The sequence below is a fragment of the Conger conger genome, chromosome 9 (genome assembly GCF_963514075.1).
Source record: "Conger conger chromosome 9, fConCon1.1, whole genome shotgun sequence".
NCBI classification, from domain to species: Eukaryota; Metazoa; Chordata; class Actinopteri; order Anguilliformes; family Congridae; genus Conger; species Conger conger.
In genome coordinates, this window is record NC_083768.1 from 39,657,072 (window position 1) to 39,672,800 (window position 15,729).

The 15,729-nt window shown below is 52.8% G+C and overlaps 1 protein-coding gene across 1 annotated transcript in view; it reads right to left on the minus strand.

Moving 5' to 3' along the window:
* Positions 1-216: 216 nt before the first annotated feature.
* Positions 217-15,729, minus strand: part of LOC133136535 (chromodomain-helicase-DNA-binding protein 7-like) — a 41,171-nt gene continuing 25,658 nt past the window's right edge. The window contains exons 18-37 of the mRNA XM_061254104.1: positions 14,554-14,733; positions 14,238-14,348; positions 13,429-13,634; positions 12,701-12,900; positions 12,217-12,376; positions 11,002-11,091; positions 10,703-10,806; positions 9,808-9,937; positions 9,631-9,700; positions 9,481-9,529; positions 8,804-9,032; positions 8,102-8,304; positions 7,063-7,872; positions 6,602-6,747; positions 4,863-5,072; positions 4,146-4,490; positions 3,717-3,944; positions 3,333-3,473; positions 2,616-2,720; positions 217-2,257 (exon numbers count right to left, since the gene is read on the minus strand). Of these exons, the coding sequence (XP_061110088.1) occupies positions 1,229-2,257; positions 2,616-2,720; positions 3,333-3,473; positions 3,717-3,944; positions 4,146-4,490; positions 4,863-5,072; positions 6,602-6,747; positions 7,063-7,872; positions 8,102-8,304; positions 8,804-9,032; positions 9,481-9,529; positions 9,631-9,700; positions 9,808-9,937; positions 10,703-10,806; positions 11,002-11,091; positions 12,217-12,376; positions 12,701-12,900; positions 13,429-13,634; positions 14,238-14,348; positions 14,554-14,733 (4,746 nt within the window). The 3' untranslated portion in view covers positions 217-1,228. The remainder of the gene's footprint in view (positions 2,258-2,615; positions 2,721-3,332; positions 3,474-3,716; positions 3,945-4,145; positions 4,491-4,862; positions 5,073-6,601; positions 6,748-7,062; positions 7,873-8,101; positions 8,305-8,803; positions 9,033-9,480; positions 9,530-9,630; positions 9,701-9,807; positions 9,938-10,702; positions 10,807-11,001; positions 11,092-12,216; positions 12,377-12,700; positions 12,901-13,428; positions 13,635-14,237; positions 14,349-14,553; positions 14,734-15,729) is intronic.

The window sequence follows — 15,729 nt, forward strand, 5'->3', positions numbered from 1 at the left end:
TGCGTGTAATGAAGGGACGAATGATTTGAAACAGCATAAATGGGCGAAGGTAGCACCTTGGTAACCAAACAAAATGGGTTTGCTTTTAAAAATGAAGATATAATTTCATATAACTATTCCGTCCATGAGAGTGATTTACTAACGGCTAAATATTCATTGTGCTAAGACCCTGCCAGTATTTTAAGTAATGGAAGGAAATCGACACTCAGAGTCCAGTTTGGTATCCTAGATGTATACGATGTGTGACTTTTTATTAAAAGTAGCAACATTACTACAGCATTTTACAGTTTATCATACAAAACGGTTTCAGAAAAAAAAAAAAAAAAAAGACGAGAACAAATCCAGACCCCTTCCACACACACAAAAAAAAGTCACGTCTGTAAACTTCAAGGCTAGTTTAAAGTTGAGGTAATGCTGTGCATCTTTGTGGCTAGAGTAACAAAACAAGTCCTTTCAATAGATAAATGTACCTGATTTATTTTTCATCAATAGTTATTACCAGTGCATAAACGACATTATCATGAGACAAAATGACTGTACTTTTTTCCCCCATTTTTAATATTTCTTGGTCAGTGTCCCGGTGGGGAGCCCTGAGGCTGGTGGGACATTCAGCAGCTGCCTGTATAACTTTATTCCTTATTGCCGTTTCCACAGGACAGAGGGGATTGTAGGATACCCGAGGGCGGTCTGAGCAATGCGTGAGAGACGTGCATCAGACATCCTGACCTTCACAGCAAAAAAAAATAAAAACTACAAAAGAACAGCAGAACAGAACACAAAACAGAACTTGACAGGGGGAATCAAAAATAAAGACATAAAAAGTTTAAATACACACATCTTGGTCGATCCTCTGCTTTAGAGACGCTGGTTGACAATGTCAGAGGCTCCCTCGACGGGAGGAAGAGCAGGTCGGAGCAGCAGGACCAGAGCACTCCTCCATGAAGCCCCGTTACAGCAGTTCAGTCGACTCTCTGTGGTTAGAACACGGCTGCGCAGCCCCTTGTACCCAGAATGCCGCTTTCTGGCATGTTGCGCAACAGTGATGCATCATCCGCTACAGTGTATGACAGTGGCTTTTCATCAGGCAGTTCATTTTGCTTTGGGAAAAGTTTAAAATAAAGAGAGTAAAACAGAAGGATAAACAGTGTCATGTACACAGTAGTGATTGGGTCTTGGGTCTTGGTGGGGTAGGGTGTGGTTCTTCGTTTCCTCGGTTACAGACGGGGTCCTACTCCGCGCTGGCGTCTCCGGGGGCTTCGGCGGTGCTGTCCGTGTCGGCGCCTGTGCCCGTGGCGCTCTCGGCGTCGTTCCCTGTGCCCCCGCCTGTGCTCCCGCCCGGGCTGCTGCCTGCGCTGCTGACCGTGTCGTTCTCCGCACCGGAGCCAGCGCAGTCGTCAGTGCCGTTTTCGGCGTTGCTCTCCGTGGACGAGCCCGCCGCGGCCTCCACGGCCACCCCTGCCATGGCGCTCTGCAGGCCTGCCAGGGCCTGGGGGAGGCCCAGGTTACCTAGGTTACCAAGGTTACCCAGATTAGCCAGGTTGGCTAGGTTACCCAGGTTTCCTAGGTTACCCAGGTTACCCAGGTTGCCCAGGTTACCCAGGTTGCCCAGGTTACCCAGGTTGCCCAGGTTGCCCAGGTTACCCAGGTTACCCAGGCCAGGGGGCAGGAACATGGAGGGGTAGAAGAGCCCAGGCGCCATGGCGGACAGCAGGAAGGGGTTGAAGGCCAGGGGGTTGGCGGACATGCCGGCCATGCCGGCCATAGAGGCAGAGATGGCGCTGGCGGCAGCTCCTCCCTCCGCCTCGGCATTCCTCTCCTCCTCCTCCTCCGCCTCCCCCTCCTCTTCCTCCTCCTCCTCTTCCTTCTTCTTCTTCTTCTTCTTCTTCTTCGTCTTCTTGGGCGTGGCCGTGGCCTCGGGCTCTGCCTGCCCGGCGGGGGAGGAGGCAGCGGCCGTGGCCAGGTTACCGAACAGGCCGCTGAGGCCCAGCATGTTAGGCAGCATGAGGGGCAGCAGGGCGGCGGCCTGCTTGGGGTCCGCCTGGGGGAAGCCCATGAGCCCGGCCAGCTGCAGGCCCTGCAGACCCCCCATCAGCCCCCCCATCAGCAGGGGGTTGAGCCCCGCGGGGGCCGGGGCCGACATGGGGGCAGGGGCCCGCACCCCCTCGCTCTTCGGCCTCCGCCCACGGCGGCACACCCCCTCCTCTCTCACCACGGGCCCCGACAGGAGCCCCCCAAACATGGTCTCTGGAAGGAAGCCCTGCAAAAGAGGGGGCACACACCCAACATTACCCGTTAATCACTACGCCCCCCTTTCTATTCAATACTCCAAAAGACGCTACAAATTGATTTGAAAAAGAAACTCAGGAGGTCTGTATAAAAGAGGTCCGCAACCCTGGTCCTAGAGGACCATATGGTCCTGAAGTTCTTGGTCTTCACTTTAAAAGGACCTAAATTGATCCTATTCCACCCAAGAAAGCAGTTTCAATGAGCAGAGATGGGTTCACACACAGCAAGCATCCAGAGCAGCAACATAAAGCAGCAGGCCCACCAGCTCTCTCCACATCCTGCTCCATAAGAATCTGAACCCAGAGAAAACGCTGGCTCATTTCACTCACCGACTGCTTGACAATGTCAGTCCAATCCGGAGAAACTGCGAAATCCGGGTTTTCCTTCAGCCAACGAGGCAAGTCCTTCATCGGCGGGGCAAATGACCCACCCAGCTGAAAAACAGAACACAAACCACTCAGCCAGCACCCTTTCACTGTGTGTAAGATCATTTTATCTGAGAGCCTTTCATGATTTCAACTATTTACCAAAGACATCCCATCTACAAAAAAACATTTATTTAGCCAAATTTTGAGATGGCGGCACAGATGGTGCAGTGGGTAGCACTGCCGCCTCACAGCAAGGAGGTCCTGGGTTCGAATCCCTGTCTGTGCGGAGTTTGCATGTTCCCCCCGTGTCTGTGTGGGTTTCCTCCGGGTACTCCGGTTTCCTCCCACAGTCCAAAGACGTGCAGGTTAGGCTGATTGGAGAGTCTAAATTGCCCATAGGTATGAGTGTGTGAGTGAATGGTGTGTGTGCCCTGTGATGGACTGGCGACCTGGCCAGGGTGTATTCCTGCCTTTCGCCCTATGTATGCCGGGATAGGCTGCAGTCTCACGGCGACCCTGTTCAGGATAAGTGGGTTAGGATAATGAATGAATGAAATTTAGAGATTTTTGTGGAGCCTTGATTTTTGTTCTGAGACTCCTCTCCCCTCTGGGGGGTGTTAGTGGGCTGAGGTTGAGGCTCCTCTCCTCTCTGGGGGCAGCAGTGGGTGGAGCGCTCACCTTCCTGCCACTCCGCCGGTTGACCACGGGCACCCTCTCCTCCCCGGTCAGGGTGTTGACGTCGATCTTGCTGGGGTTGCGGCAGCGATGTCTCTTCTGCTTCGGAGTGTGAAACGGCGAGAGGGGAAGCTCGTCCTTCTTCTGAGGGCAAGGAAGTGGAGCAAGAACGAAAGCGATCAGGTATGGAAACTACGCAATTAAACAACACCCATTTTAAGAGCATTTACTCCTGAAAATCGATGTGCGGCAACTGGAAAAAGTTAGGGAAGTTAATTGGGATGCATTAGTGTGCTCCTAACATTTTGGAGAAAAAGTCAGTTTAGAGCCCTGCACATAAGAAATGCAGTAGGCAGTCTCTGGATTGAGGGGAGAGGGGATTCTTACTGGCGAATAGCTTGCTGTGTCGCTGGAGTAGGCGGGGTGTCGTCCCAGCCACTCTGCCAGGTTCTTGTTGCCGAGGGCGCTGCCTCCAAGCACCCCGTTTCTGTCCACCAGGCTGTCCAGGGCAGCCTGACTCTTGGGGTCCTGTCCCGCTAAGGCTGGAATGTTCGGCTGTGTTTGTGGGGGCATCCGCACCCCTTCCAGGAAAGCTTTGGTCATTTCGGAGTCCTCCTGGGGGCACAGATAAAAACACACCTGAGTGCACCTGAATCAGAAGAAAAACTGAAGAGGCGAGTTTCAGTTGCACACATTCCAGGCAATGCTACTTAGAGCTGATTTGACCTTTTTCTGTCGAAACGCGACTATCACCACAGCACACGGCAAGCGGTTCACACGCACACCCAAACCGTGAGGTGAGAAGGGAAAAGGTACCGGGTTTGGAGCTGCCTTCCTGTGCTGGGCGAAGAGCAGGTCCAGCCCCTCCACGTTCCTCCGCCGGCCCCTGCGCCTCTTCATGGGCAGATCGTCCTCCAGGAAGGCCCCGTTCGGGCCGGGGGACTCGGCCCGGCCCCTCTGGGTGTCGGAGGGGGTGGAGGAGGAGGGCAGGGCGAACGCAGCGGAGGGGTGCGAGGTGGACAGGGTGCTGGAATGTGACTCCCTCAGCTGGGCCACCATGTCCATCAGGTGCCTGCGCTTGGCCACCCTCTCCGCCTCCACCTCCATCTTCCTCCACCCGCGCCGCTGAGAGGGGAGGAATCCCGCACTCAGAGCCTCGTCCTGAAACGCAGAGAGGCGCGTCCATTAAAACGAGCTCCCAACAGGACAAACGGGCCTGTGTGTTCACTCTCAGGGACAGAGATCAGCAACTCACTGTCCCAGAGGTCCAAGAGCTGCTGCTTTCCCACCCTCCCTTTACCTGGGAGGTGTGAAGACAGACTGGCCAATTAGTACCACTAATTACCTGGGAGAAAATAAGAAGGGCTGGATTTGTATTCAAGGGCCAGAGTTGATGATCCCTGCTCTGGGAGGACAAAACCTGGCAGTGACTCTCAGTGTGAGTCACATTAATGTGGTGTGTCTCACATACGTAAGGCAGAGTGTACTAGAGGGGTCAGGGAGGGGGAGGGCAGGGGGGCCTGTGTTACGTACCTGGGGGGGCAGGGCCGTCTCCTCGCTGCCGGACTGGCCCGCTGTGGCCAGATCGGCGAAGCCTCGCGCCCCAGGGCTCCCCGCCGCGGCACTCCCGTATCCAGGCAACTGCGTCGGCGGGAAGTCGAAGAGCTGCCGCCTGTTAGCGGGCCACTTCCCTTTCAGCACCGTCTCACAGATGACGTCCAGCCGGTCGATCACCACTCTGTCCTAAAGGGCACAGCAGAAACGCAGGATGAGGCAAACCGCAATAGCTGGGGGACTTGCAGTAAATAATAAATAGACATCCATTTTAAGAGCACAGTTTTGAGAAATATATATAACTATGTATTTCAATTCAACCATTTTTACATAGCTGTGGATTTCCCCGTTTGTACATAGTTTTGGATTTCCTTCTTTTAAACGTCCAATGATGCACTGCGTAGTACGGGATCCGTGTCAGGAATAAAGCATTGCGAACATTTTCTAAGCGCACTCCGCATGCTGCTTCGTTCAGGGAGCTGGGTCTGACGTGTTCACCAAATGAGATTACAGCCAGACGCGGCGCCTCCGAGCCCGTTTCCGAATTAATCAGCCGCAGCTATCTGATGAATCCTGACCTATCTGTCATTACTCTCCGCAGTGAAATTGGCTCCCCGCTGTGAGCCGTAATGGCTGCCCCACTTACGGCCTGCCATGTTCCATTAGGCTCAGCGGTGCTGGCCTTTTCAGAAGCCTGGCGCAGGAAATGTTTCCAGGCAGTTAGAATAGCGTTAACAACCAGTCAAGCCCGCACAATCAAAGCTCAGCCCGTCTGGTTTCTTTATTCTGTTGTTTTTTTTATTTTTTATGGCGTAACGCGAGTTGGGCACGCTCCCAAAACTGCTCCTTCATTTTAAAGGGTAGCCAACTGAAAAAGAAAATGTGCTTTTAATATGAAAGAAATAAAAGGCGGAGAATTCAGCCGGTGGGCGGTAATGCAAGCCCTTCAGTCTTAATAAAGAGTTTTTCCAAATTCACAAGGGATTTATAAGGTGATCTATAATATAATTTGTCAGGTTAAGTTCGGGGCGCAGGTAGAAATCAGCAAAAGGTATATTCCCAGGAATTTAGACAAATACCAGGAATACCAAGTATTTCTCTTTACTTATTTATTTTCAAAAACTTTGCACAAGTTCCAGGTAATTTCTGATCCACCACTCTTGGGGAAGCAACATTTAAGCAAATCTTAACTAACATTTACCAGCAAGGGGAATAAGTGATTTACAAACCTAGGACACATTAGAGAAGCATTTGAGGTGTTGTACTGGTCAAGAGATGGAGGCCAGTTGATATTATACTAACCTTGGGTGAGTTTGAGAGGTATTGTACTAAACTAGTACGCAATAGAGAAGCAATGGAGAGGTGCAAGGGGAAGCATGTACTCAGTGCTGTACAAACCTTGGGCCAGTGGCAGAATGTTAGTATGCAATTAGTGCTGTACTAACCTTGGGCCAGTGGCAGAAGGTTAGTATGTACTCAGTGCTGTACAAACCTTGGGCCAGTGGCAGGTTAGTATGTACTCAGTGCTGTACTAACCTTGGGCCAGTGGCAGGTTAGTATGTACTCAGTGCTGTACTAACCTTGGGCCAGTGGCAGAATGTTAGTATGTACTCATTGCTGTACTAACCTTGAGCCAGTGGCAGGTTAGCATGTACTCAGTGCTGTACTAACCTTGGGCCAGTGGCAGAATGTTAGTATGTACTCAGTGCTGTACTAACCTTGGGCCAGTGGCAGAAGGAGAGTGACCGGTCGTAGAGGACAGGAGCGTCCTCAGAGGGGAATCCGTCGCGAGTCTCGTCTAGCGCCGTGCTCAGGGAAGCGTTACTCTCCTCGTCAAAGGTCTTCTCCTGAGAGGTGGCGCTTGCTGTGAGGGACAAACCAGCCAAATGTAACTGAGCCAGCAAAATAACACATACACTGCTTATGCTGCTGTAGGCACCATATTCAACAGCTAGCTTTAGCTAGAAAACAAAGAGCGACGTTGTTTAGCAGTAGACTTGTGAGTAATGTGGGCAGCAACACAAATGGCTTATAAATGAGAAAAAAACATGTCTGGTTTAAATGTCGAAATCAAACTTTTTTTTGTTGTTGTAATAAACAGGTGGAAAAAAAACAAAAAACCACAAATTTCATACTGGCAGCTAAACTCTGTTCTGTACATGAACCAATCCTAAAGTACCTGCAGCCTGAGAGGACTCCGATTTATAATCTTCCTCCATTTTGTCCTCATCGTCATCTTCAGACCCTTTCTCGGAGCGCGGCTTGGGTTCAGATTTAGGCTCCACCTCCTCCCGTTCAGCTTTAGGCTCCTCCTCCTCTCCCTCAGCTTTCAGTCCCTCCTCCTGTTTCTCAGCCTTGGGCCCCTCCTCCTGTTCCTCAGCCTTGGGCCCCTCCTCCTGTTCCCCAGCCTTGGGCCCCTCCTCCTGTTCCTCAGCCTGGGGCCCCTCCTCCTGTGTCTCAGCCTTGGGCCCCTCCTCCTGTGTCTCAGCCTTGGGCCCCTCCTCCTGTTCCTCAGCTTTGATCTCCCCGCTCCCAGGGCCCCGCTTTCCACCGCCCGTCCCCTCGTCGCTCAGCTCCTCCTCCTCCATCTTCTCCTCCCCCCGACCGCAGCCGTCCTCCATCTTGCGCGAGCGCGGTCTGGGGGCGGTCAGCTCGTCTTTAAGCGGCGGGGCCGCGGCGGCGGCGGCGGGCCGCTGGGTGAACTTGCGGTGGGCCTCCAGGAAGCCCAGCTCGGGGTCGTTGAAGATGTGGTAGTCGGTGCGGCTCAGGCCGTGCTTGGAGGCGCCCAGCAGCAGGGCGCGGTCGTGCCGGGCGCACTCCCACCACTCGGGCAGGTCGGGGCTGGGCTGGCACAGCTGCAGGCGCTCCGTCGCGGCGGCGTGCGGCAGCACCTGCTCCCGGATGCGGCGCAGCAGCTCGATGCGGTACATGGTGCGCGAGGCGCGCTCGGCCGTGATGGGCTCCACCCACACGCTGGGGTCCAGCGTCTCTGCAAGGCAAGGGAGGGAGGTCCTCGTGAAGAGCATCGTTTATACCGCTTCCTGCGCGTCTACCGCCCCCGGAGGTTTTCATTTCAACACCAATTTGGCACACCTGACGCTACTAGTTGGGCAGCCCTGTTCTAGACATTTTGACCTAGACTAACGGTGTGGCCTACAGCGCATTCCCTGGATCGCCCCCCACCCCCCCCCCCCTCCCCCAACGGGCCGGCTCCTCACCGTCCTCTGGCCGGAGTGGCAGGTGACACACCCGTCGGCACATGGCCACGAAGGACAGGAAGTAGGCCTCCAGGTTGTGGTCGGAGCGGCGGTCGAGGCGGGCGAAGGTGCGGAAGTGCCTCCAGTCGAAGCGCGAGCCGTCGCGCAGCACGCCGAAGGTGGACACCACGCGGTAGAAATCCGCCTCCTCCCTCCGAGTCCACCTGCAGGGGAGAAGCACGCCAGTCAGCAAGAGTCTGGGGCCTTCAGAGCAGGAACCACAAACAGCAGCCCCGTCTGCAGGGTTTCAGAGCGTTTCTACGCTCCGATGTCACTGACTGCCTAATGAATCCACACCTCTTTCATGAGTGGCCTAAAATGGCTGCTGATCGAAGAGAAACAACAAAACTGATCAGTATTAGCCTCCCTGGCTAACGCTGGTGCATTTACAGAAAAGTTATTAATGTACACTGGTCACATCAACTGAACTTAAACTTTAAACCGGCAGATACTGTAACCATCCAGGACTGTAGGAGTTTGAGATGAAGAAGCCAGAAAGTATTTTGCATTTGGATATGTCATGTCACACTGTGTTCTAAAAAAGTGCGACACGACCTGCGCGTGACACCAAAAAAAAAAATTTGAACAAATTAGTCATAAATGAGAGAACAACTGGGGAGAGAGAAGTGAAGACTCATAGCTGTTACTCAGTGCGTGACTCACCTCTGCCGGCGGTCGGGGGTGACGGTCTCTCTCTGGGGAGCCATGGCCCAGGCAGGCTGCTGGGGGTGGTGTCTGTGGGCCTGGAGCATGAGCAGGGCCTCCTGTCGCTGCTGCTCCCTCTTGTGGCTGCGCTGGTACGCCGCGATCAGCCTCCGCAGCCGCCCGGTCAGAGCCGAGGTGCTGGGCCAGCGCAGCTTCCCTGGACCGCCATTTTGGCTCGACTGCCCGCCTGCATTTCAGCACGAGAGATAGAAATGAATACAAACCGTTTCACGAAACATTAAAAACCAGCGGTTCCCAGCCATGCTCCTGGAGGTTTTCACTTCAGCCCTAACAAAGCACACCTCATGTCGTTGAGCTGCAAATTAGTAGAATCAGGTGTGCCAATTTAGGGTTGAAGTGAAAACCTACAGGATGGCAGATGTCCAGAAATAGGGGTGGGAACCAGTGCATTAAAGGAACCCCAATATCACCAGCACCATTCAGAGAACCCCAATCTCCACTTTCTGTTGTTCAGTTTTTCAGCATGCACTGAAACTTGCCTCTGGCTCCGTTCACTATCAGAGATTCATAAATCAGCAGCTGATAAAGTTGGCTCAAAAACCCAAAACACTGACGATACATTGTTCCAAAAATATGTCAGGGATAAAATTTATTTTGGATAAAAGAAAATATACCCAGAGCATCCGTAGCCTCTTCATCACCCAGCGAGGAGTTTGTAAATTCCTGTAAAAAAGGAGGAGCGGGTAAATTCAGTGTTAAAGTGCAACCCTCCCGAGTTATCCAGACCTCAAACGGTGCCGTGATTGTGTGTGCACCAAACTTGCCTCCATTTCCTCTTTAAAAGCCATCCTGGCAGGTTTGTACTCAGGGTCTTCATCCGGGTCCAGATCTCCCCTGAGAAAGACAGGAGGCACAAATCAGGAAGGAGAACGATGGGAGGGGGTCATATATGTCATGTGATTAGTCATGTGATTAAGAGTCGGCGCCCCTCCCGCTCTCACCCCTCGGCTCCGTCGGCCGCCAGGTCTGCACCCCCCTGCTCCGCGGCGACAGCTTTGGGGTCCGGGGGGCCCGCCTTCTCCAGGAAGTGCAGCGCGGGGTCGGCACGCATGGAGTTGTACTTCTCATAGCCTGAGAGGGAAGAGCCAATCAGCTTCTCACACATGCCATCACAAGCCAGTCTTTATTATACATAAACAGCCAGCTAATACAACACTTTCTCACAAAGTTACTGGAATGTTTTGAATCAGCTGGGTAACATCACATCGCTGGAAATGATTTATTTCCTAAAAAGCTCCTGGCCATAGGCCAAGTCTGGGCCGTAAATGTGTCATGGACTCGCTACATTTGGCGGTTTACAGCAGCGGGATGTGGCTAGGCCTCGGCCTGCTACACACAGGAGCACTGAAGTTGGCCAGTGCTCCACGGAGACATGCCTGCTGGTGCTAAATCTCCTGTAGTGCGGTACAGACTGCAGCATGTGAAAAGGCGGCTGGTTTGCATGCGACTGCATCGGGTGGGGGTGGGTGTGAGCAGCGTGGGGGTAACTCAAAGGCACAGCCACCGATTCCAAAAGGAAGGAGGGGGGGGCAGTCACAAAGGCTTGCCAGCCGGACAGCCAGCTCAGCCAAAATGGCGCGCCATTGTTGTTTTGACCGACGGCCAACACCACATAGCTGTCTACATCAGAAACAACAACAACATTCATCTTCAGTGAGAAAATCTTCCTGGAAACAAAAGCCTTTGGACACATATGGGGCCTTTATGGCAGAATTCTCACTGTTAGACATAACGTGAATGCACACATTTCTAACTGCACGCTGTAGAGCGTGTACACAAACCCCAGACTGGTTTAAATGTTATCAGTGAGGTGAGGCAAGGTGTGCCGAGGCTTACCGTGTTTAAAGACACCAATGAGCAGGGACCTGTCCGCCTCCCTGTCCCACCAATCGCAGGGCATCTCAGCCAGGAAAGGCTGCGGGATCCAGATGTCTATTTCACTGTGAGAAGAGTCCACAACGGATTTCTCACACACAGAAGGCTGTTGATGTTTCACAATCAGATAATTTCATCTCAGGAATGCGGCTCTGATCGGTGTGATAACAGAGCTTTTAAAACAGATACAGAACGCCAGGCTGGCCATTCCAAATGAGGAAAAACAAGAGCAGAGATCCAATTCAGGACAAAATTCCAACCTGGAATCAGCCCCCTCCAGGATCTTCTCTGCCTGGCTGCCGATGACTTCCTGTCTCAGATAGTACAGCATTCGCACCCTCAGCAGCACTCTGGGAGAGGGAGAGATGGAGGGAGAAACAGATGGATATGAGAGGGAGAGAGACAAAGAAAAAGCAAGGGTGAAAGAGGAAGGTCACAGGGATCAGGGTGAAAGGTCAAGGAGGAGGGAAACAGAGTTGCAGAGAGAGAGAGAGAGGGGAGAGAGATGGAGGGAGAGAGAGAGAGAGAGAGGTAGAAAGAGAGAGAAAGAGGAGGGTAGAAAGAGAGAGAGGGAGAGAGAGAGAGCCTGGTTTTAAACTTTGCGGATGGTCACCGGTGGCAGTGTTTGGGCTGCTCACACCCTCATCCATCACCGTGCTGGAGCAGATGAACTTCACTGTGCGGCAGCCCGACAGATGGAGCCCCCCCCACCACACCCCGTACCCGTACCCCCCCCCCCCCCCCACACCACCCAGCAGCACTGCCTGGTAACCGGGCCAGCAGGCTCCAGCACCCTGAATTTGGGAAGCGCCCGGCCCCCTCCCCTCTCAGAGCCTGAGGCAGGACTGTGAAGAAAAGAGCAGATGGCGGGGGTGCTGCACACGACTCTGGACACACCTCAGACTGAGAGAGTGCGGACCAATCCCCTACTGCAGCACCGATCACCTGACCAACCATGTTTTTTTTCTCCTGAGAACAGGGAAATGGGAGCGTGACACGATTAAATCCAGGCACCAGCTAACTAGAGATATCAGCTCCATGCCTTTTTGTCAAACCCAAGCTTTAATGTATACGGTTTCAGTAAATCAATGGGGGAATATAAAATGATGCAGGCCAGCTGTCGCTGAGTAAACAGAAATGCGGTGCAGGGGGCAGCACAGCGCGTGTCCACCAAGAACTATAACCATAACTATAAATATAACTTTATAAATCGTTCTAACTGAAGTGGAGTCCTCATCACAAGTATACGGACAATGACAGTGATGAACAATATCGTTGGGATCACTTTCAGAGCGATCTTTTCCAGCTGTATGAACGATCGACAGCCAATCAAAATCAATCTGAAGGCTTCAAATTCTAAATGGCTATTTACAGGACGTTATCGCTCATCAATTTGGAAGCCCACGTGGTTATAGTCATCTTTTATGGGTATAGTTGTTGTGGAAAGGCACACAATGGGAGGAACTGGGGCTCACTTGTTGCAGTGGTGCTTGAGGTGCTTCTTGTAGCTGTCCTCCTGCAGCAGGGCGTTGGGGTTGCAACGGGCCAGCCAGTCAGCCTGCTGCAGGGAGGGCGGGGCCCCCTGGGCCTTCCCCTTCTTACCCTTCCGCCCCCGAGGGACAGGGGCCGACAGACCTGAGGGGACAAAGGCCGAGTTTAGGGATATACAGGTGTGGTTTATGCATGTCATAGGGGAGGGTTTAATTTGAAGCTGAATTCAATGTTGAGGTTTTGCTTGCAGGATATAGGGACAGGTGGGCATGGTTTAGGGGCAGGGGGTCGGGGATTATGGAGACGCAGGCGCATGGTTGAGCAGGTCGCAGGTAGGCAGGGTTTAGAGACAGGAGGGTGGGATTTATGGACAGGGGGGGGCTGGGTTTAGGGACAGGAGGGCGGTGTTTAGTGACAGGAGGGAGGGGTTTAGGGAAAGGAGGACGGGGTTTAGGGAGACGCACGCACCGGAGTGGTTGAGCAGGTCGCGGGTGCGCCCATCCTCGGTGGGGGTGATCAGGTCCCAGATGAAGCTCTTGATGTTTTCGTCGCCCCTGTAGTGCTGCACACAGTACACCAGCAGAGCCCTGCAGATGGTCTCCACATCCCGCAGAGACAGGGGCCGCTTGTACCGCCCGTGGGACAGAATGTCAGCCCAACGGCCCCAGCTACACCACGGGGAGGAGGGAGAGGGAGAGAGAGAGGGGGGAGGGAGAGAGGGAGAGAGTGAGGGGGAGGGAGAGAGGGAGAGAGTGAGGGGGAGGGAGAGAGGGAGAGAGTGAGGGGGAGGGGGAGGGAGAGAAGGAGAGAGGGAGATAGAGAAGGGGAGATAGAGAAGGGGAGATAGAGAAAGGGAGAGAGCGGGGGCAGGGAGAGAGACATAAATAGAGAGATGTCAGGTGCAATACAAAATGCAAATTTATTGGGTTTGTGAACCACCTGCATATCCTGAGACTCTGTGGTGACACCACATCCTCTCAACAACCCCTAATCTTTGTCATATTCTAACACCGTATTGCTACTCCATATTTCCTCTGTGTAGAAGAGGATAATAGGATATGAACAGAGAATACAAGAGCTTCATTGAGCCACCTGGTAAAACACCACCCTGCCCTAACCACTGGCAAACATACCCCACCCATCTCACCCTACCCCACCGTAAACCTTCTCCCCCCACCACACCCCCCCCCACTCACCCATACACCAGCAGGTTCTTCTCCACCCTGAAGCAGGCGCTGCGGGGGTACCCGTGGGCGCGGTCCTGGGGCCGGCGGGTCCTGGGGGTGGGCTGGTCCTCCCCGTCGCTCTCCAGGTCAGAGAACTCCAGCAGGTCGTCCTCCTTGGCGGCGCTGAAGTGGCGGGTCTGCTTCCGCACCCTGGGCGTGTCGATCACCAGCGTGTTCTGAGCACAAACACGCAAAATTACAACCACATTACGCACCTCTGGGACCACGACTCACTTTTAAACAAAGGAGGCATTGTTTTAACCTGCTGTATGTGGATATAAGTGCACAAACTTGAAAAGCAGAAGAAGCATTTCATCACCCCCACCCCTTCTTAGTGTAATGCATAACCTTTTAAAAGGATTCCCCAAGCCAAGATTAAACCCTCTCTCCCTTCCCCAGGTCTACGGCTTGTGGGGAAATGCATACATTAATTTTGATCATAGAGCAGATTTATGAGTATGGCACCTCTCTGTGTGGTGTACAAAATGCCCATGGGCTTCAAGCACTTCTACCTTCTGAAATTCCCCTGAAAGCCGTGAAAAATGCCAGAACCTTCCACCGCAAATGTCAAGCAGAAAGCCGGCCCGGGTTCAAACGGTAGCCGTGTCAAACCAGCAGAGGTCTGAGCTAGCTGCTGAAAGCATGCTCCATGACACCAAACCTGGCCTTTCCCCCACATGCCCCTCCTCCAGGGTGAACACGCCAATCCTGTCCCACTCTGATATCTCCGCCTCAGAGCCCCGCCTCCACACACGAGCCGCCCCAGCGGCGCCACTCACTCGTCGGTTTATCACGCTCATGTCCAGCTCCGCCTTCTTTGCCCACTTCTGCCAGAAATCAGGGTCCTCCAGGGAGATGTCCGTCCTGTTCCCGGCAGACACGAAGCTGGCCTGGGGGGGCGGAGAGAGGAAGGGAAAAGGGAGAGGTGAGAGGGCGACAGAGAGGACGGAAGAGAAGGAGAGGGAGTAGAGGAGAGGAGAGCAGAAAGGAGAAGAAGACAGAAGAGGAGGAGAGGGAGGAGAGTGAGTCTCACAGCAGAAACCGCCACGCGAACCGAGCGAACGGCCGGTCTTGGCGCTGAAACGCGGTCAGTACCTTGGCGAAGGTGGAGCCCTTCCCGTCGCACTCGATGGTGATGGTCTGTGTGCGCCGCTGCAGGATCTGATCGATGTCCTCCTCGCAGAACTTGGAGCCCTCGTCCTCGTTCTCCATCAGAGCCCCGTACGCCCCCTTCCGCAGGAGGTCCTCGATCTCCTTCTTGGAGAGCTGCTGGACCTGGAACAAGGAACAAGCACCGCCTTTCACACACCCCGAAAAGCGTTTTTACACACAGCCGCATGCGCGCACACAAACGTACACACAGCAAACTAGCTATAGAGCAGATGCGACATTCACATCACATATTTATCATTATCAAAACACAAATGAGCTTTGTTATCATTTAGAAAAGCAGAAATCCAATAAATACAATAAATATAATAGCAGGTTTGCCAATGCATTACATTACTGCAGGCAACTGACTGATGGGCCTTCAGTAGTAATGAGATGAGACCTACACATTAAGGCACATTTCCACCTCGACAAATAATCTAATAGTTTATATTTAATCAAAATATTCATTTGAATGGTGAAATGTACACACTTACTTCCAGAAACATCCAGCTATCAACACATCAGTAAGGTAATTTGCGGAAAATGATAAGACCACAAATCACCAGGGATGGTCTTAAGGGTCATTAGTGGTACACAGAGTCACTGCATTAAGGCATTACTTTTCATCCACTGTCACAGTAATTGCTTAACTCTCCACCCCAGCCACAGTGTGCTGAATGCTGGGGTAAAATGCTTGACGTGCTTCATGTCACAACGGTGCCGGTTTGAGGCGGTTTTCCCCCACTCACTGAGATGAAACGCACTCCATAAACGCAATCCTTTCCCATCCTCTGGTTGCTGAGCTATGTGTTTTCTAAGTAACAGGGAGGCAAGCTAACCCTGTTAGCATGTGGCTGAGCAGTGCGTTTTCCATTTTATTTTTTAAGCCTTTATTTTACCAGGAAGTCCAATTCAGATTCAAAATCTATATTTTCAAATGGAGGCCAGGCTATGCTGTAGGTCTGCAGGCTAACCTGGTAAGCATGCTGCACAGTAGTGTATTTTCTATGGTGTGGAAAAGCATGCTAGCCCTGATAACCTCACTCGGAGCTGTATGTTTTTCTTCTCCAGGGAAACATGCAAATCCTGTTAGCACATTAAAGAGCTGCGGTTTCTATG